At 30.6% G+C, this 21,656-nt stretch overlaps 2 protein-coding genes across 3 annotated transcripts in view; one reads left to right on the top strand and one right to left on the bottom strand.

Moving 5' to 3' along the window:
• Positions 1 to 21,656, top strand: part of LOC139521867 (anaphase-promoting complex subunit 4-like) — a 79,494-nt gene that overhangs the window by 42,557 nt on the left and 15,281 nt on the right. The gene's annotated exons all lie outside the window — the stretch shown is intronic.
• Positions 423 to 20,872, bottom strand: LOC139521869 (uncharacterized). Its single transcript, XM_071315535.1, has 3 exons — positions 20,349 to 20,872; positions 5,016 to 5,529; positions 423 to 4,486 (listed from the first exon to the last, which is right to left on the bottom strand). Exons 1-3 carry the CDS (start codon positions 20,412 to 20,414, stop codon positions 4,131 to 4,133), a joined length of 936 nt encoding a protein of 311 aa, XP_071171636.1. The 5' UTR covers positions 20,415 to 20,872; the 3' UTR covers positions 423 to 4,130.

The raw sequence follows: 21,656 nt of genomic DNA, 5'->3' as shown, positions 1-21,656 counted from the left end.
ATCCTGCACTTGGCAGGTGTGTTAGACTCAAATCTTTATTGACTAGGATCACAGTTTTCTTTCTGTAGTCTTCCTCCACCAGTGAAAACTGAACGCCACGAAATAGTGCAATAGGGATGAAAGTGGCTTTAAACACCAACCAATAATTAGATCAATCAATCCATCTGGAATATGTTCATTGTCATTGACCACATTTTCATGCTGAGGGATCAATGTTAAGTTATGATGATTAGATTCTTGAATGAGACAACCACTTTTTCTTATATCTTCAATATTATTTGAAGTGCAAAGAAATGAAAAACTGCCATAGGAGCTAACAGATTAATAATTGGTATGAACAGATGAGATTTTTTTTTCTGAGAAGTCATTAAATCTTGGACAATTGCTATTAGGTTACTGTCAGGCTTAAGTGAAATGTCAGATTCATTTCAAATTCATTTTATTTTGATTTAATCAAATTCAATTTCACAACACAAAACATACAAATCAACAGCAATATAAATTATAAACAACAATCAAAATTTACAAGTTTTGGTTTTCATTTGATGGTCAATATACAACAATTAAAATTCACAAGTTTGGTTTCATTTGATGGTCAATATACAACAATTTAAATTTACAAGTTTTGTTTCATTTGATGGTCAATATACAACAATTTAAATTTACAAGTTTTGTTTCATTTGATAGTCAACATACAACAATTAGTTTATTTAAAAAATAAAAGTAATTATTATCTGATATATTCTCACAGAAAAGTAAATCCTGTATTTAGATGATCCAACATAAATTAGTCATTGAAAGAAAAACATCAATTAAAATAGAAGAATTCTTCACAATAATATAAATTTCAAAGCAAAATTTAATCATACCATAAACTTGACTTATAAAGTATTGAAGAATTTCTAGAGTTGGAAATTAAAAACAATTTTTTGTTCATGTCTTCATTGCATTAGATGCAAGTACTGGGTTCTGGCAAATTTCAAGATGGATTTTTTTCTCCATATTACTTTATAAAGCTATGCATTTGTAAAAGTGGGAAAAAAATGTTGCAATTGTACAAACACCCTTTGTGAGTAAAAGGTATTCCTGATACTAGCAGATACCATAATTTCTCACACAGACCTGATATATTTTGTATAAACATTATTTTACTGTTCAAAGTTGAAAACATAGAGCAGGACTTGCTATCAAATGTGAATTCTGATAAATAACAAGTGTAAAAATTTAAAACAAAGCTGCCATAAAAATACCCCATTAAATAACTTTTAACAAAATGATAGATTATATTTTGCAGTATGATATGCTCGAAAATATCAAATGTCATTTTTGAAAATGTGTGTTCTTTTTTCAAGGGAATAAGAGCTTAAGGGTAAAGATGCTGCTACCAGAATGTAATGAATGTAAAAAGAGAAATAATCATCATCTAAACTTGCAATTAGGACATAATTAGAACTAGCTCGAAATCAAAATAATGTATACTGTAAAACAGCTTATTATCGTGTAAACTTTATTTTGCTTTAACCCTTTAGCACAACTTCAGAGCAATTTAATATCGTGATTTTTCTGAAGGAAGATCCTGTTTTACATATTCACGATTTTTTCTAGTTGCAAAAGTAAATTGATGTACAGCATATATCCTGTTTTTTTTTGTGAAAATTTAAAAAAAAAACTCAGCCTTATAGGATTGTTTATACAATAAGTATATATGAAAGCTGAAACTTTATTCTCCCTCTGTTTAGTTTGTTTTAGATTGGTTCATTCATAAAAAAAAATGGTTTCTTTTTCTTACCCAAAAAAACTCCAAGATTATTGATAAGATATATATACACAATGGATATTTATCAAGTTATAGGGATATTTTTATTAGTGTCGACACAAAGGAGCTACTGTAAACCAAACCTTTAAATAGAATTCTTTGATGAACTTCAGACAATGAGTAAAAGAGGGAACACCTGGAAATATACTTTAAAATTATACAATTTTACATGCGGTGCAAAAAAATGGTGACAAGTGTCTTTCAAAACAAGGTGTGTTGTTTAAGAACCAATTTAAAATGGATTAAAACCTTATCTGATTAAATATAGGGTGGTTGATGGAATATTTGAATAAGATTATTCCATTTTAATGCACATAAGACCAAAACACAATGCACGATTTTAAATGCCTTGAACATAAAATTTAATTGTAAGTTATTTTATACATTACATTTAACAAAAGTAAATGAAATTTTTAATTTATGTCAAAAGCATTTAGATGAACTTGCAAGTGACTGTTTTTCCTTCAGTTTATTTACATTTTATCTTCAACAATTTTTCAAGCTGTGCCTCCCCTCTTTGAAGTGTAACATTTATGCAATTCAGAAAAGAACCAAGGACATTGGTTGTCAGTATAATTGTGAAAAATGCTGAGTAAATGTCATTAAATTCATTTAAAGTAAGGGATAGTGTATCTTATTTCTTCTTTATATGGCAAAGTAGTTCAAATTTATGGCTAACATAGTACTTTACCCCCTCATATATTTAAATATTGTATATATGAATGCAAACATCATTAAAGTGTTCTCATTTGAAAAATTTACATATTTGGTATGAGTGAATTATTGAAAGTATGTTATTTTTTAAAGGTGACAGTCACAATTTTGAGTGATTTGAACTTGAAAAGAAACTCATCATGCATAAAATCGAGAAAAATATGTATTATAATTCAAATGAAGACAGTATTAAACTGTCATGAGCAAAGTGTTTGCTTTCAAATGAAAAAAATTATGAATTGAGAATGAGATATGAGATAAATTAATATTTTTTTTCCCCAAGCAAACTTTCATCATACAAATCAGAATTTATAAATACATAACCCTCACTTAGGTGCATATCCTTTCATTGATTTTAAGGGGGCAGAAAGTTTGAAAAGTACACTGTCCTGAAAATTTATTAAATAAGTAAACTTCAAAAAGTTTGAACTTCTTACGGTTTCATTCTGGAAAGAAGACTTTTGATATGAATATTTTAATACTAAACACATTTGGTAAGTAAATGGATTTAGCTAAACCCAATGCAAATGTTACTAACACAACTACACAAATTGAGCAAACAAAAAAAAAAGTAAAAACTGAAACGAATGATGAGTTGGTATTTCCAACTGGATCACTTTAATTTTTCATAATCTACATGTAAAGCATCCTTGCTTCTTATGTGACTTATCCTGATTTAATTTCCAAATATAAATAGAAATTTGAATGACAGATAATACAAAGTATCAAAAAATGTCTCATAAGCTAGATGTATATTTATGTATCATTGTATAATGACAAAGAATTATTTTAAACTAATGATTCAAAATCAAAGAAAAATATTTTCCAACTAATTTCATTTAGCTGTTTCGACAAGTTTCCACCAAATTTAAGGTACTTATTTTAACGAATTTGGTCACCTTATGCTAACAAGTGTCCAGTGTATTTGTAAACAAGGAGATTTAAAATAATGATTAAACACATATAGAAAAGCACATGGAGATCAATAACAAAATGACAATATTCATAACAAGTAAAATTAGCACTTTTTATGTCTTTTAAATATATATAAACATTTTCACAAACTGACAATTTATGACTAGTACTTTTTTATCATTTATATTGTTATGTCATGGCTAACAACATCAATACCAAATCACAATTCATAAATGCTACTGGAATGAACACAAAATTAAAAAAACACACAAATGCAGCTGATGATGTACTGTATAAATTATTTCATCACTATAATAATCCTTTTTTTGTCCAAATGCATATCATATGTAAAACTCAGTTTAATAATTTGTATTTTGAAAACGTTTTTTTTTTTATCCTTTATTGAATACAAATTTATCAAAGTATATCCTGTTGAAACGTTTCACCATTGAAATATTCAGAAGTATCTTTCAATTATAATCCAATAGTTTGAGTTTGTAGATAAACTATATCAGTGACTGGAACTTAACTGGCCATAAACTAGATTGAGCATGGTTGAAGTTGATGAAATTCGTTGTCAATGTTATCTTCACATAAATTGTATTGGTTTAAATGACAATTATGTATGTAAATGCTCACAAGTTCTGCTTTCCCAAGAAAAAAAAAGCAGTTAGTATAGTCTGGATTATGATAGTTGTTCTTTAGACAATGACAGTCCTCTATGTTTTGCATGACGTAAATGCCCATTACTTACATAATACTTTTTAATGAACTTCCTTCGAAAAGTTTTATCTTTCATTAATGTTTTCAAATCTATTTGTGAATTTGGAGCAAGAGCTTGGTTACCCTGGTTGAAAGGCGGATTGTTTTTCAATGATGAATGTTCTGATGTTGCTGGAAGTGGATGGTTTGATTGTCCAAGAAGTCGATTGGGTGGAATTTGATGATTCACACTAGTTAATGGTGGTGTTGGTGCTTGTTTGATATGTTTAACTGGTATTTGATGAAGATATCTAGTTGTAGAACTGGAACAATTGGAATCTGTAAGAAAGAATTGATACATTTAGTTCTATGACAGATTATTTATTTTATAAAGAAAGAACATTACAATGAAAATATTTCAAATCATTTGCTTTATCTTATTTTTAAATAAAAGTAAGTAATTCCTTAATTGCATGATATGATTTTGTTTGTACTGGTAATTACCATAAGCTTTTTTTTTTATTTACCAAAACATTAGCATCTTGATTTGTTCATATTTGTGGTGGTATCTTGACTTATTTATTCATGGTAAAAATTTCAATAAAAATCCTGGTTTAAAGGTGTTTTCCTTACTCTTAACACTTTCATTCAGTTCATCTTTGTAGGTAATTTATCTGTATATTGATGTTGAAGACTGTTGTCATTTCATTTCATTTAAATTGTGTTCTGATCTTTGTAACTGAGTTGTTATAATTACTTTTAAATTACTAAACCATTGTCTATATGTAAACTATACTTTTAATATCCTACAAGTTCTGTTACTTTCCTTGATTTAAAGAACTACAATGCAGAAAAGCTTGAGTCTTACCTGGAGACTCCCAGAATTCAACTGTTATCAAACTATGCCCTGAAATCCAATCTTTTGTTTCATGAAAATGATCACAGTCCCACAATGCAACATGTCCAACTGGCAAGTTTTTAATTTTACGATATGTTATCACTCTAAGTATTCCTTGCTTCCCCCAAAAGTTCTTCTTTGTGCTGACAGGATCAAACTGGTGTAATTTTGAAATGGTTGGATAGCCATATTTGTCCGCTAGGAAAGGTCCATATGCTATAGGGTGGTAAATATATTGTAGTCCATCAGTGCCTACTACACTGTCTATTCCATTCCTAGATAAATGAATTAAGTCATGTCCTAATGAATGTTCACCACCGACTTTATTGAAGGAATATGATAGTCTCAGTGCACTTGTATCATGTAATAACAATTTACGCTTACATCCAATCATGTCGATGAGATGATTGTTGTGGTATCTACCTCCTGCATGTTTGTAGCCTGGATAATGTTCCTTCATCTTGGTAAATGATGGTAATGGTATCTGGAAATATTCAAAAATACATATATCATATACAGCATTTACATATTGTGACATAAAATTACAAAAAAAAAAACAGCTGTGTATTTCGACCTGTGTGCTTATATATAGACATGCCAGTATTAAAACAAATGCTAGATTGGAAGGGATGGAAAAAGGATCACATCATAGCTTTGCTAAGGATTTATCCAGTGTGTTTGATTGTGTATGGTTTCCTTTTGGATTGCTCTTTAGGGAAATATATCTGTTTGGGAACGGAAATGTGCTGACACATTAAAAAAAGTTTATTATCTAAAAATATCTAGGTAAAACACAATTTTTTATCTTAAAATTGAGTGGAAAAAACATATACTTGAATAGTCACAAATGAAAGGAATGAAGTCATATGAATGGATGAGGTAAAAAAGTTGTAGAAAAAGAGAGATTTGGTATATTGAAATACAGTTAACACAAATATAAGGGAACAACAAACAGAAAAGAGGAGTTACAAAATATCAATGGGACAAAAAATACTTTATGAAAATAATTCTTAAGTTAAACATAAGCAGGTTGAACCTTCTAAACTGTGTACCCTCTGACTTCTATATGTGAACACTTATTCAAGTACTTGTTTTGATCAAAGAATAGTTTATTGACAATAGCTAGTGATGAAAAAACTTCAATAAACTTTTTCACAAGTCTTCATATAGATTTTATTCTCTTATTAAACCAAATCTGGGCCTATATGACATTGAGATCTTCCAATCAATGTTCGTTTAATGTAAGTTAATGTAAACAATCAAATTATATCAACATTTATTAAACAAACTATGGTGATAAAGCACAAAGTCAGATAAATCATGTACATGGAGATTCAAATATTGATGTCATTTATAAGCCAATTGTGCAGTCTGGTAGCAGTTGCAAGATGTTGTTGATATTTCAGGGCTTATACAGGGTACAGAGGTTAATATTTGTATTTTCCACGCTAAGCCAAAAGGAGGTAGAATGATAAAGCACATGTTCATATCGACATGTTTCTAAGGAGATTTAGATATTTTTAGTAATTTGTTAAGCTTATTGTGCAGTCAAATATTTGTCTCAATATCATGTTCATATCTTGAGCTTGAGAAAGCATGACAAAAGGGTCAATTTAGCATACTTGCAAACTATGGGCTGGGAAAATATGTTGCTTACAAAAAAACATTTGTCACACAAGATTAAAGGAAAAACACTTTTGAAATAAATTGAAAAGTTATACAGCAACAATTTCAAGATAATGTTTTTTTAACTTTAGTCTTGTGTTTTATGTTTTTCCCATAGAAATATTACATGAAATTGGTCAGGTGTTAATGTCAACACAAAACAATATTTGATAGTTTCTATATAATTCATGATAATATAAATGTGCTCATTAATAGACATATCTGTATTCAGACAAAAAGTTAATTCATACAAAGATTTGAGTTTCTATTTTATTTAAGGTAACAAAACTCTTACCAGGCATATTATTTTTAAATAACACTGAATGAACATTCATCTATATTCAATTCATTATTGGCACTCAAATCAGAGTAGACTGAAAGCAACATGGGTTATGAAGTTGAAGATTGAAGACCAAAAAAATCTGCCAAATCTAACCAAGACTCTGAATGCATTTGGTAGAAAACCTATATTGTTTTTAATAATTTGAATAAAAGTCAAATATAACTCTGAGGCAATTATAAAATGAAAGTTCTTAACAAATGGCAAACTCAAAAGCTCAAACACATCAAAAGAATAGATATCAACTGTCATATTCCTTATTTGGTACAGGCATTTTCTTATGTAAAAAATAGTGTATTAAATCTTGTGTTATAGCTAGCTAAACCTCTCACTGGTATGACAGTTGCATAAAACTCCATTATAATGACAAAGATGTGTGAACAAAACTAACAGACATAATAAGTAAATATGTCAAAAATAAGGGTACAGCAGTCAACATTGGGTTGATATCTTAATCATGAAAATGATATCATCAATGATATTTCCTGTCAGCATTCAATCAACAAAGGAGTATTAACTGCTGGGTTGGTGGTAACACTTCATAGAGCCACATACATTTATAAGTGTAGCTAGAGATCCAAATATTTTCATTCTTCATAGTCACAACTGCCATTAGTAATAAATCATCGTTCTTGGTATGTCATTAATGTATAAGGTTAGAAAGATCAATTTGGGTTCCTTCTGAACTGTGGTCTAAACCTGCCTTATGATACAGACATGTATGTAGGTAATAAATTTGTTCTGTAAACAAAGGATTTAAATGGTGGGCTTTGTATGCCCAGATTCCTCTGATTAATTATAGTGTGTTTGTACAAATTTAACAAATATTTAATCAAAGGGAGCACCCTTATCTTGTTGGAAGGTATCACTCTAATCTGTTTGATGAGTCATGTGTAATAGTCAATATGAGGAATTCAACACCTAATGGAATCTTTCTTACACATTGCCTCCAGTATTTGATTGTTTCGTTTTGCTCAGTCTTATTTTGCCAATAGTATTTTCATCAACTTATGATAGTTTAATATCCATTTGGTATAGCATACATAAAGGCAACAGTATTATACCCCTGTTCAAAAGTCATAAATCGATTAAGAGAAAACAGATCAAGTTACAAACTGAAGGGGAAAATCCTCTTTTTTAGGATAAAAATTACTTATAAAAAACGAAAATAACATGTGATAATTTTCATGCATTCAAAGCACCTTTCTGAATTTGTCTTCATCTCAAATTTGATTATTTGAAAGCCAAGGATGCATTAGCACGAATACATAATAATTGTCATTCTATGACTATACTTTAGCTCTAAACTTTGTCAAAACAGGACATTTTCTTTAAACCTTGCCTTACATGACCTTTGTCCTAAACCTAGGCAAATTCTAACCTAAATCATTTTTAACCGGATTTTTGTGACAAAAATGTCGGTTATTGATTTGGGGATGTACGGCGGGCGGGCGGGCGGGCGGGCGGTCGGGCAGTCGGGCGGGCGGGCGGGCGGGCGGGCGGGCGGCAATCAAATGTTGTCCGTTCATTAACTCATGAACCGTTCAATCAAAGCTTTTAAAATTTTAATATGTTGTTACTGACAACTAAATGAAGGTCAAGTTCAATAATGGCGATTTTGACTTTTACCGTTCAGGAGTTATGGTTCTTGAAAGATTGAAAAATGCAGTTTCCAGTTGTGTCCGTGCATTTAAGCATGAACTGTTCTACTAAAGCTTCCCAAATTTTAATATGTTGTTACTGATGACCAAATGGAGGTCATGTTTAATAAAGACGATTTTGACTTTTACCGTTCAGGAGTTATGGTTCTTGAAAGATTGAAAAATGGAGTTTCCAGTCGTGTCCGTGCATTTATGTATGAACTGTTCTACCAAAGCTTCCCAAATTTTAATATGTTGTTACTGATGACAAAATAGAGGTCAAGTTCAATAAAGACGATTTTGAATTATACCGTTCAGGAGTTATGGTTCTTGAAAGATTGAAAAATGGTGTTTCAAGTCGTGTCCATGCATTTTCTCATGAACCATTCAACCAAAGCTTTTGAAATTTTTATATGTTGTTACTGATGACAAAATGGAGGTCAAGTTTAATAATGACGGTTTTGACTTTTACCGTTTAGGAGTTATGGTTCTTGAAAGATTGAAAAATGAAGTTTCCAGTTGTGTCCGTGCATTTACGCATGAACTGTTCTACCAAAGCTTCCCAAATTTTAATATGTTGTTACTGATGGCAAAATAGAGGTCAAGTTCAATAATGACGATTTTGACTTTTACCGTTCAGGAGTTATGGTTCTTGAAAGATTGTAAAATGGCATTTCCATTCACGTTGTTGCATTTACTCATGAACCATTCAATCTAAGCTTTTCAAATCTTAATATGTTGATACTAATGACAAAATGGAGGTCAAATTTGATATTGACGATTTTCACTTTCACCATTCATCAGTAATGGTTCTTGTGATATTGCCAGGACACAAATAAATATTAATAAATCCGGTTTGCTGTCGTTGTGACAGCCTCTTGTTAAGTGCATGAACTTCTGAATTCAAAACTTAAGTATCTTTGATAAAACAGATGTTTCCATGTACAGATTGTTTTTTGATATTATATGACTATCAATAACACAGTTCAGTTTACTATACTTTATTATAATAGCACAAGAACATTTTGCCAGCCAACATTTTATCATCACTATAATTTTGATATGTTTAATATCAAATAGAACAATGTCCCTATCTTATTTCAAAATAAAGTTACAACAATGTGAAATATAATATCTAGAATTTCTCACAGGTAATCCATATTGAAATTCCTTTATGCATTGTTGTATCATTGTTTGACATTAATAGTCATAACTGATAATTTTTTGCAATTGTCTTATTTTGGCTCATAACTTTAATTGACCAAGCCACACTAGGCTCTGACATTGTTTCTTATGTATGAAGAAAATATTAATCGTTATAGCTGATAAATTTTTTCAATTGTCTTTTTTTGGCTCATAAATTTAATTGTTCAAGTCATCTGATACTTATAACAATAGGCTCTGAGGATTGTTTCCTATAATATGAAGAAAGAGGTAGCTACCATCTAGATGTTTTGATTTCTATCTTGGTAATTATGACAACATGCCAAAATGATGCTCATATTTTCATTAAACTATTTATTTGACTTATTGCTCTAGAATTTTCTGCCAGTTGATTTTCTTATGGTATAAATATTATGTCATGAATGTTGCATCGTTACAATTTTTCTTTATTAAAATATGAACATAATTTTGCTATATATATTTGTCAAATGAAGAATTATAGCACTATTTAACACTTAAAGTAAACCAATATTTGATTTTGTTTCCCTACAAATAAGTAACAACTGTTGATTTGTTTTTCTTTTTAAAAATATTTTCCTGTATACTTTTTTTCAATTCAGCATCACTAATGATGAATACTCAAGACCTAAACCTGTGCAAATTTGCTGTCCAAGTCTGGTATTTTCGAAGATTTTTTTTTTTAATTATGGGAAATGTCCTTGTTTAGATGATGGGCCTTGGAATAACTTCACTACTGGTGTTTCAAGCAGGGTCATGTAGCTCTTTTATATTGGTGATGAACAGGACTGATTTTCATTATACTTTATAAAAAAAAAAAGGATAGATGAAATAAAAAATATTCAAATTCTCATGATTTTAAAAACTGACTAAACTCAATATAGTATAAAAAAGCATATGCCAATGTCATAATAATTTAGATAAGCCTAAAAATAAGACTAATTCAATGGAAAGGATATTACTTAATGATACTAATGTAGAATATAAATTATACAGTTACATATGATATACAATAGAACAAGGAGACTCTGTTGATAAAATATGTTAAAAGATATCTAAGTCATTCTATATCTTTCAGGAAGTTCATTCATGTAAAGTTTTGACAGGAGGATTAAAAGATGTGTTTATAGTTTATTCAAATATACTCCTTGTATGATAGAAAGAATTTTAATAGTGTTCAAATGAATTAGAAAATTATAGGGTTTTAGTACGTGCATTTACTTTTATTACAAATTAATTGAATTTTTTATTTCTTTAATTTTACTGGGTTAAATACTTTATTGAATAATTGAAATTCGATTATGAATTAATGTGTAGAGAAATATACAAATTGTTAAGTACTGTTTATGCCTTGTCATTATGTGATGATTTAGTTGGGAAAAGTTAATAACAACATATTTCAATACATAATATTTTTAACAAAATGTCAGTTTCTTCCCTGAAGACGTTGTCCTGTCCTTAGTTTTTAATGATTTATATATAGTGAGTAAATATGTATTATAAAGCTTTTCAATGACAAGATAGTTAATCAAATTCTATAAAAGTTTTATTAAAGTGGGTAACAGTTGGTTGTAAAATGGTGCTCTTTGACCCCAACAAATACATATGCTTTATAAATTAGTTGACTTAGATAAATGATATTCAAGTGTAAACAAATCTTTGTATAGGGACTAGACTAGTGACATAGCAACTGGTTCCATAGATAAAATATCATCAGTGTCATAAATGCACAGCCAATGCAACATATTGGGGATGTTATCTACTACATCAATACTAAACCGGGTATGATATTAGGTGCCCTGGAAGGGTTAGAATCAAACCTGGTATGTCTTTAGTTTGATATCAGGTGCTTTGGAAGGGCTAGAATCAAACCGGGTATGATATCATGTGCTCTGGAAGGGTCAGAATCAAACCGGATAAGATATCAGGTGTCCTGAAAGGTTGAGAATATTCGCGTTACAATAGAAGGAAATTAAAAATAAGTATAGGCGCTGAATTTTGTTCTTGAGTACTTTGATGTATACATTAATATATGTGAGCTTTGTTAAAGGCAGTGGGAGACTTAAAAAAACGAGTCATTGTCTAGCAAAATGACTTGGAATTTAAAAACCAGTGTTCAGTACATATATCAGTTTACCATTTTGAGAAATAGATTCGGAAACTTTTAAGTGGAAATTATCAAATGTATCATGACACTTGTAATGATAGATTTGAATACATTGAAGAGAAAAATAATCACTAGTTATACAAGTGTCGATACATTTTCATAATAGGCTGACCCATCTGCTATTTACGTTACTTAACAAAGGTCCTTGGGCTGATTCGACCTTTCATTATGAACGCATAATTTGTTGTGCATCTAATCAGAAATAATAGCCGATACAACGACAGTATCAGCTCAGTCAGGCATGCTCAGCCATTCATTTTTATGTTTAAATGTATTTAGGTTATGTTTTGCTCAATAATTAGTAGTCATCCCGAACGTAAATTTGAGAGTACAAATATTTATTGACAAGTTAACAATAGGATGATAATCCAAACTAAATAACGACAAAATGAAGTCCATTTCACTTTATTTGTCAACGCCTTCCAATTTTCAATTTTTCATTGTGTTGGTTTCGTGAGGTAGTGATATTTTCGCCTTAAGAAACAACAGTGCTGATAGCGTTAGCCGTCGACTAGTGCAGACTAGTCATTTAGGTAATGTCGCTTATCACAACGATCTTTGACCACATTAAAGGTCCATAATTGAATAGTTGACAACTTAGCCATCTTCAATCGGACAATGATAATGATATCCACCACTGAAAGATGATTGTCTAGAAACTAATTAGTCGCATGTAAATGCATCTGTGTGAGATGAGTGGACCAGTGACAATGGTGTTCATTTCAACATTAGTAACAGCTGTACGTTATGTTGTGTTGATTTCCTAATATTTGTAATTCTTTATTTGACATAAGACGTTAAAAAGATGAAACGTCTTTAACATGTCTGAAAAGATGTTTAGTGATTTTTTTCCCCCATTTTAAAAGTCTGTGTTTTTAATAAGACAAAACTGTTTATGACCTTGACCAAAAAGTGTTTATTGCAAAGGTGTAGATACAAATGTACTCTTCAGTGCTTATTTAAGACTTGCAAATAGATAATATTTATCATGAGTAGCCCGTTTTGAAATGTTCACCAACAACCGAATTTACACATTCCCTATATTTATAATCAGTGGGTAGAGCGTGAATCTCAACTTTTCCTGTTTAATGATTTTAGAAGAAAAAAATGTTGTCCTTATGATGCTCTGCGCACCTTTTCCCTGTCTGAATTTCTAGACAATTGTATGGGCAATTTTTACTAGAGTACCAGACAGTACATGTGTTCCTATTAATCAAGGACATTTTAATGTTCGCTCAATAATGCTCACAAGCGAAGTTCAAATGAACAAACTATTTAAATCCTTGATTTGACGGCAAATTAAATTTCAGATGTACTTTTAGTAGTAGTAGTTGCAGTGGCACACTTTAGACGTATATTGTTTCATGTAGGTGTACAAAAGTATTTCTTTCATAAATGATTAGATAATTTGAAAAATAAATAAGTAATACAAAACCTAAAAGAACACAAAACTAAATGTTTGAAGTAAGATTATGACAACATTGAACCTGTATTCGGTTTAAACAAGGTAGCCTACGCAAATGAAAATTCAAATAAATGCCAAAATATATAAAGACCCAGCGTTATATTTTTTGCTTAAAGCGATGTGAATAATAATCATTTGTATCCATAATGTCTTAATCTTTCACAGATATTATCTTAAATGTGCCTTTATTATTTTATTTATTTATTTTAGAGTCATTTCTTCAGGTTCATTAATCAGACTTTCCACTAAAACTTTAACCTTTTCCGATTACAAATATTTTGTTCATTTGAGTAATGAAATTACTGTCAGACTTAAAAAAAGTAGATGAAATTTTAAACCTAATTTGATGCATCTTGGCTGATAGGTTGTACCATGGAAGTATTATAGTCACTATACTTCCATGGTCGTACTAATAAAAAGGCTAGACACAACATTATCATCGTACACTATTTTTAACCAGTTCATATTTATTTATATTTTTTTAAGTACAAAAAGTTGATATCGAAATGCGTAAATTTCTCATTTATCTTTTCTAACCTACAATTCGGCATTTAATAAATACACTAGTATCATGTTGCAGTAGTTTATACTAGTATTCAATATGCATTTGATATCCTGTTAGCACAACGTTTATTCAAAATGAGTATTGCATATAAAAAGGAAAACACGTCTCATAGTGAGGTGTTTACATTGGAGAGAAAGAAAAGAAGAGGGTTAATGTGACATTTTTTTTCTCTTTGTTATTTTCTTTCCCTATTTTAGATCGATCAATCAAGAAAGGTTTAGTATGGATAGTAGATAGAAGTTGACTAGCATTTATATATCAATCGCCCAACCAATATGACCAGCTCTAAATTGTTTACAGTCCAAAATAACGACTTTTCACTTCGAATGCATCTTTTATACAGTGTGATGAATTACTTTACACATATTTTAACATGTAAAAATCTTAAAACAGATATGTTTTAACATAGATTTTTATTTTAAGTAACATATGGCACTGTCAATAAGTCCAAGCGGATTATATAACAGATAAGCGATTTTGTATTACACAGTAAATACAACGGTATTGAATTGAATATTTTATTTGCAAAAGCATATAGAACATGCTATGGCAATACATAATATATACATAATGTGACAAAAGACTGGTAACAGAGAACAATACAATAATAACATACATGTTGTAGCTAACCAATAATATCAGATCTAACTTTCCATGCACTCTTCAAATAGTTACAGAGCTTAATTGTTAAAGATCTAGAATTAGCTTTCAACAAACAAGATAGTTTAAAAATAGTAGGCCATGAACAATAATAGCGTGGCAAAAACAATATTCTAATTGCCCTATATGCTGGACATACCAATACAAAATGGAATTCATTCTCAACACATTGCATGTTACAACATACACAAAGACGCATTTCTCTTGGTATATCAGAGAAGCGACCAACTTCAACATTAAGTTTCAATGTACCACTTCGTAGTTTTGTAAGAATGTTAATATTATTAATGTAGCTAAAATAATTCTCAAGACAAAAATCAAACTTTATACTTCTATACACACTTAATTTCTCACAGTCACAAATATCTGCTGACCATTTTTGTAGATATTGATCTTTAATGCGTGTCTTTATAACATCAAACGATATATCAATATTATTTTGATCAATCCAAATATGGTTCATTCCAAGACTAAATAAAAAATCACGCACATTAGATGCCCAATTAATTTTACCATGATTTGCATCGTCATACAAAATTTTATATACATCATATACAAAAGCTGGTTTATACATAACAATACGTAACCAATATTTTAAGATTAATTGTTTTCTCAAAACATACATAGGTAGATGACCAAGCTCGCCACAAAGAAAACTAATAGGAGCACGTTTACCTACTTTTAAAACAAACCTACAAAAACGGTTATGAATAATTTCTATGTCGTTGGCACGGTGAAAACCCCATATTTCGGAAGAATAGTTCAGTACCGATCCAACCATACTGTCATAAAGAAGACATTGTTGCTTTGTAGAAATGTAAATATTATCTAAACATTTTAAGAGTGACGAAAGAGCTCTTGATCCTTGTTGTGATAGTCGTTTTTGCGTGTGTAAGAATTTCCCGTTAAAATTCTTAAAGTTGTTCAGCTGTCATAATGACTTTTTAGGAACCATGAAAGTTATTTTCAAATACCGAAAGCGTTTGATCTTTTAGATGTTTTTACATTGAGATGATTTGTTTTATACATCTAAACAACTTGAAAGATAAAATATATTGATTGAAGTTTTAAACATCAAAACTTCTTTTTTTTTTTTCATTCTTAAAACCGTGTCTCGTTCCTAGTTGCAACAGTGTATTTTTATTAAGCAATGTTTCATTTGTGATTTTTAAAAACTAACGTGCCTTCGATTGCAGTTAAAAATACATTATTCGATTTTAAATGGGTCAGCTATTATAGTTGCTCAGTAATACCATCATCTTAAACATTTTTATTCCAAATTCGTACCAGTTATTTAAATAATTACAAAATTTGAAATAAAAGAAAAACATTTTAAAAAGTAACAACAAATCGTTATATACCCTTATTTAAACATCTTCATACATATGCATTCCACTTGTACTTTTAATGTATAAGGTGTCTTTTTTTTCAAGTTCTGTGTTTACTATGACAAGAGTCTTTGTTCAGAATACTTTTGATGTACAAATGTACCATGGCATGTATTAGCTGTTTTTAAATTATTTATTTCGGTGAAAGTCCTTATATACAAAACATTTCAGTGTTTATATCGGGATACTAAGTGAAATATCACTACAGGCTTACTGAGTTTAAGTATGGATAATAGCTTTGAAGTGTATAAATTACTTTTGTGTTAGGATGACAAACGCAAACAATATCAAGCATAATGCTAGTGAATATTCAACAACCAATTAGTTAAGAATGGCTGTAACGTACTGTACAATGGATTCGGATGTTTGAAGCGAGTAAATGATCCAGAAGGGGACAAAGAAAACAATTTTGCGACTGTTACCTATCTTACCATAATCACTAGGTATCTAAAAGATAAATCAGGACCACCGATATATATCACAAACGGATATCTCCTTCTCGGGTTTCGTGTGTCAAGGGTGAACCGCCATTGTTGTAAAACACTTTAAACTGTTTGGAGCGATACTTTTATAACGTTTGGAAATTCTGATTTCTTTCTTGAGTGGTTTTTAATTCAGTTTGCAACTTCTGTTTTCTATTTAATTGCTATTGAACATGATCGTTTACAAGAAATTCGAAGGGTTTAACATTTAACGTAAATCTCTTCAACCCAAGCTGGTTATGTTTTTTTTCAATCTGAATAACTTTAAGATAGGATTTCAAGTTTACCATTATACCAAATCATTCAGATATTAAACGTTTCTTGTTGTGTGTTCGGTAACTATATGATATGAACATGGAACACAACTTTTTATTACATTTTCACAGATGTTTTGTGTTTAACCCTAATAATCCAGTCGTTATATTCCAATCACGGAGATTCTCGAGAAATGGTATTGGATAGAGGGCGCTGAATTATTCGAGTTAATGTTTTGTGATACGAATTTTCTGGTTTGTAGAGTGAAATGTATTTCATTGTACATTTCTACATACCTGGTTTAAAAGTTTCACTTTTCTATTCTGGTTTGCAGAGTGAATTTTTCTACATATCTAGTTTAAAGATTTCACTTTTCTATTAATTGTAAGGCTATGTATGTTTTGGTGTATTGCCTTTAAGCAGGGTAGATAGAATTAACATTTCCTTTTAAATAGTAAGAAGAGTTTTTTTTTGCATATGTTTGCTGATCAATTAAATCGCATTATGTTGTTAATCTTTGCCGTTTAAACATTATGTATAGGCACGAACGTTTGTATAACTGGTCTGAGAGCATTATAAATATTTTGAAAAGAGAGGTTTATATATTGTATTAGACAGTCGAGTAGCTTTAAATTGTACACTGAGTATCATACGTTGCATTATCAGTCTTGACACTGAAGGAAAATTATTATTTTATGATTCCATTTTGTTGTGTATTTGATTTGAATTATTACATGAAAAAAAAACACATATTTTTCTCGCGCGTCAATCTTGTTCATAAATTTTACGTTTTTAGTTCATTTGTAAGGTTAACTCCTTAAAAAATGCAAGATAAGTTTGATGTAATAATTCATTGCCATTACAATATCGGCATACAACGATAACAATGGATTCCATCGTTCTCCAGTGGCCATGAAAGGATTTATGACAGTCCCTGCTTTATTAAAGATTCGAATACGAGTTTTGACGTTTTTTCCTGAAAACGTAAATAAATTTATGATGTCATATCCTATGCATTGTTAGTATTGAATAAACCAGTAGTGAAAACAGGACATCCTATACGGTATCAGGTCGTTCCAGCCCAAAGGCTTTTAATCCCAAGCAATCATGAACACTTTTCATTGAAGATTCTTTCCCTTCAACTTTATAGTACTATTGAAGCTGTTTTAATGAGAGTATTACACAAGATATTTAAGGTGGTATGGGAGTCTAAAATAAAAATGATAGAATTTGTTCATACTTTGCCAAAACGTTGTATCTATTGATACATGTTGAAAAATATAATAAAAATGATAGGTCACCGCGCATTTTCTCAAGCTACAGGACGGGACAAAATGACACATTTTGTATGGATTATACAGGAAAAAACACCATTTTGTGATTAGAAACTAAACAAAATGATAGAATTGTTAAATACTTCAGGAAAAGATAGCATTCAGACACTGCTTTGAGAATATCAAAAGAAAAGATAGGGTCACCGTACGTTTTTCCAGCTAAAATACAAAATAGGAAAATTCCATACAGAATCCTTCAGAAAATGCACTTTTTTAGAGTTACCTCCCCTTAAAATGCCATTAAAAAAAACCAAAAAAAACAACCAAAAATAATTAACATTTGCAAAAATATCAATATTTAGAAGTTATATTCTTGTAAATTGGTACTTTTAAATGAAAATGTACATTAAACATCTGCATTCCTGTATCAAATTTTGCTAACTTAATGGAAAATCTGGACCTTTGATTCTCTGTTTTTTACAATCCAAGATGGAGGAAGACACCCATACCACCTTAATGCATAAGACGTCATGTCAATTTGTGGTGAATGATATGGAACGGAAATTTTAATGAGAATTTTAATTTAATGTACAGGTTTTTATGATGTAACACTGCACATGTGACTAGTATGGCGTGAAACTAAATTTTGAAATATCTAGGGCATGTAGTGCTCTACTATTACCTTTTACGATACTGTTTGCACATGAAATGGAAGGTTTGTTGTCTTTTGGGTTGCGACAGAGATGCGTGAATTTGTCATAGACAGAAACACACGACTTTGCATATCGTAACAAATATACAAAAGCTGTCTTTCACTTCTTTACGAATAGCGCTTCATAATATAATACTTTTTCGAGATTAAGAAGTCCTAATTACGTATTTCTGCACAGTAGCTGTTACTAAAGATTCTCTTTGAATGTATAAAATTTGAAATTTACTGTGGAAGCAGGTGGGATTATTAGGTAACTTCAATTGTCCCATCAAAAGCTAGGTGCAATTGCTCAGGTTACCTGATGTTAACAACATATTTTTTACCTGTGACCTTCGTTTTTTACAAACTCACATCATAACATCTAACGAAATGCAAATATTTCCCATTAAACATTTTTCTTAAGATTTACTTTTTATCATTACATTTTTTACGATTAATTCGTGAGAATTTTGGGTGAAGCGTATAATTTTATCCCGATTTATTGGAAGGACATTGGTGTAATGAAATTGGATGCGGTCTTCCTTTTTAAGTGTTTGTATTTTACTTAATAGATTATGGGTCGGATTACAGTTGACGATATTGGGTAATTTTGTGCAATTTCGAGTTTTTATTGCCAATTGAAAGAAGTCTGTCAGGATGAAATTAGTTGTATAAAAATACCATTGTTCCTGTACTTTACAAGCGTACGTGTTTTTATCAATTTGTTTTAAACTATGCAAGATTCTGTCTAGTCAGTCAGTTTATTTTGTGCGTGACAATACCGAGCAACTATAACATGTTCCGTTGTATGACAAGGCTGCTTGTTGGGCGCTACTTCGTGTGTGTCTACGCTATAATTTCCATCAACAGAAAGGGGGCTTCCCAAATATACATTAAAATATTTGCCACTGGACTTTAAGACAACAAACAATCAACCAATGCACACAGGGGGTTCTAAGGGAAGATGTTTCTGTCACATTCTCTTAATGCGATGTTCGACATCATTAGCTCTATCATGTCATGTCCTTGGAGGCTGTTACTAAAGATAAAATTATTTAAAATTTGGAGTTTAGTATGACATCCAGTATCACTGAACTAGTATATATATTTGTTTAGGGGCCAGCCGAAGGACGCCTCTAGGTGTGGGAGTTTCTCGCTGCATTGAAGACATATTGTTGACCTTCTGCTGTTGTCTGTTCTATGGTCGGGTTGTTGTCTCTTTGACACATTCCCCATTTCCATTCTTAATTTTATGATTCAAACAATACGACTGATAGCTTGGTTTCAAATTATCATCAAATTATCTGTTACAATGGTCTAACTGCAAAATATATCTAGTAGTAAACTTCAAAGATCGTATATGCAATCAGCATAGGCGATTTCAATGGTGTTAACTTTCATCGAATGTGAAACCCGACACTAGTTTTGCACCAGTTACGTTTTTTAAATATTTGAAACATTGTAGAAAAATCTGATTTTCTTCAAAAGAATTGCAGTACTTGATACAATACGCGAGTATATATTCTTACCAGAGCTCTTACACAAGAGGCCATTCCCAGTAGTAATAAACATGCTGACACTATGTCCGATTTCATAATTATTATAAATCCCTTTTAGTATGTCCAATTCTTTAGAAAGTCACTGACTACATTTCTATAAACTTCAAAGCATTCGCAAGTCTTAAGTTATCTTGTCTTGCGGTGAAATTGGTTCCTTTCCCATGGCCTATGCGTGAGCAGCATGCATGTATTTCTTAGAGTTTGTGCTATTTCACGTGGTGTTTTTACCAATCTCATATACACAAGGTAATCCCAATTTCGTTTAGTTTATCTTAAATATTAGATGTCCCACTTTTATAAACGTTGTTTAACCTGTTGATAAGCACTTGATGTCCTATATTTAAATGATAAACAGTAATCTATTAGATCCTAAGATGACGAACTTGCTTTTCCAGCTTTATCCCTGGTTTTCCCCTTCATGTATTACTTTATAAGCCAGGTAATTTTTATCATAAGATTGAACCGAACTTTACAACAAATTATAATTAGTAGGTGGAGCCATTTTGCGATTTAAACTGTGTGTTCAGGTGTGAATTCTGTCCTTCTGTCAATCAACTACTTACAACCGTGTATGGATTAAATGAAATGAAAGAATATAGGCGGGGCTTAAAACAGCAATAGTAGTAGTAGTATAGCGTAATAAGTGTTATTGAATATGATGAAGAAAAATATGTTTATTATGTATTATACGAAGAAGAGAAATCGGTGTCTATTTATATACCATAGGTTTGCAACTCTTAAATGTACAAAAGATTTGTACACTATACAAACCCTTAGCTGTACATTGCGTCGTTCAGGAATTCGGGAGGGGGCAGGGGGCAGGGTACTTAATTATCCTTATATGTTATAAAATTATCGTTAACTTAAGAAGTGATATTTAATTGCGTGTCATTATTGAATTGGAATTAAAATTCAAATTTTTTGAAGAACGCACTTGTATGTGTCCAATCTTAGTATTTATCTATTTGTAAAACACCATTACATGTATAATATTACCAATATAAAATTATGCTTAAATCAGCGTCAATTGGAATCTGTGTTGTCTCAATGGCAGTCTTGTACAATTTCCTTGTTTTTATACAGGAAGTAACATGATAACGCCCTGTAAATCATTGTTTTCTAATAAACTGTATGCAACGTATCAAATATTTGAATTTGTTTGTACCTATTGAAAAAAATGTGTGTTGGAAAGTTAAAAATTGATGTAAATTGCTTCAATGACTTCAACAGCATGTTACAGATAACATCATGAAAATGAGTGTCATGTTTTGAGAACAG

This window comes from Mytilus edulis, chromosome 4, assembly GCF_963676685.1.
Source record: "Mytilus edulis chromosome 4, xbMytEdul2.2, whole genome shotgun sequence".
NCBI classification, from domain to species: domain Eukaryota; kingdom Metazoa; phylum Mollusca; class Bivalvia; order Mytilida; family Mytilidae; genus Mytilus; species Mytilus edulis.
Note: the sequence above shows the minus strand (reverse complement) of the source record. Positions and strands in the feature narration are given on the sequence as shown.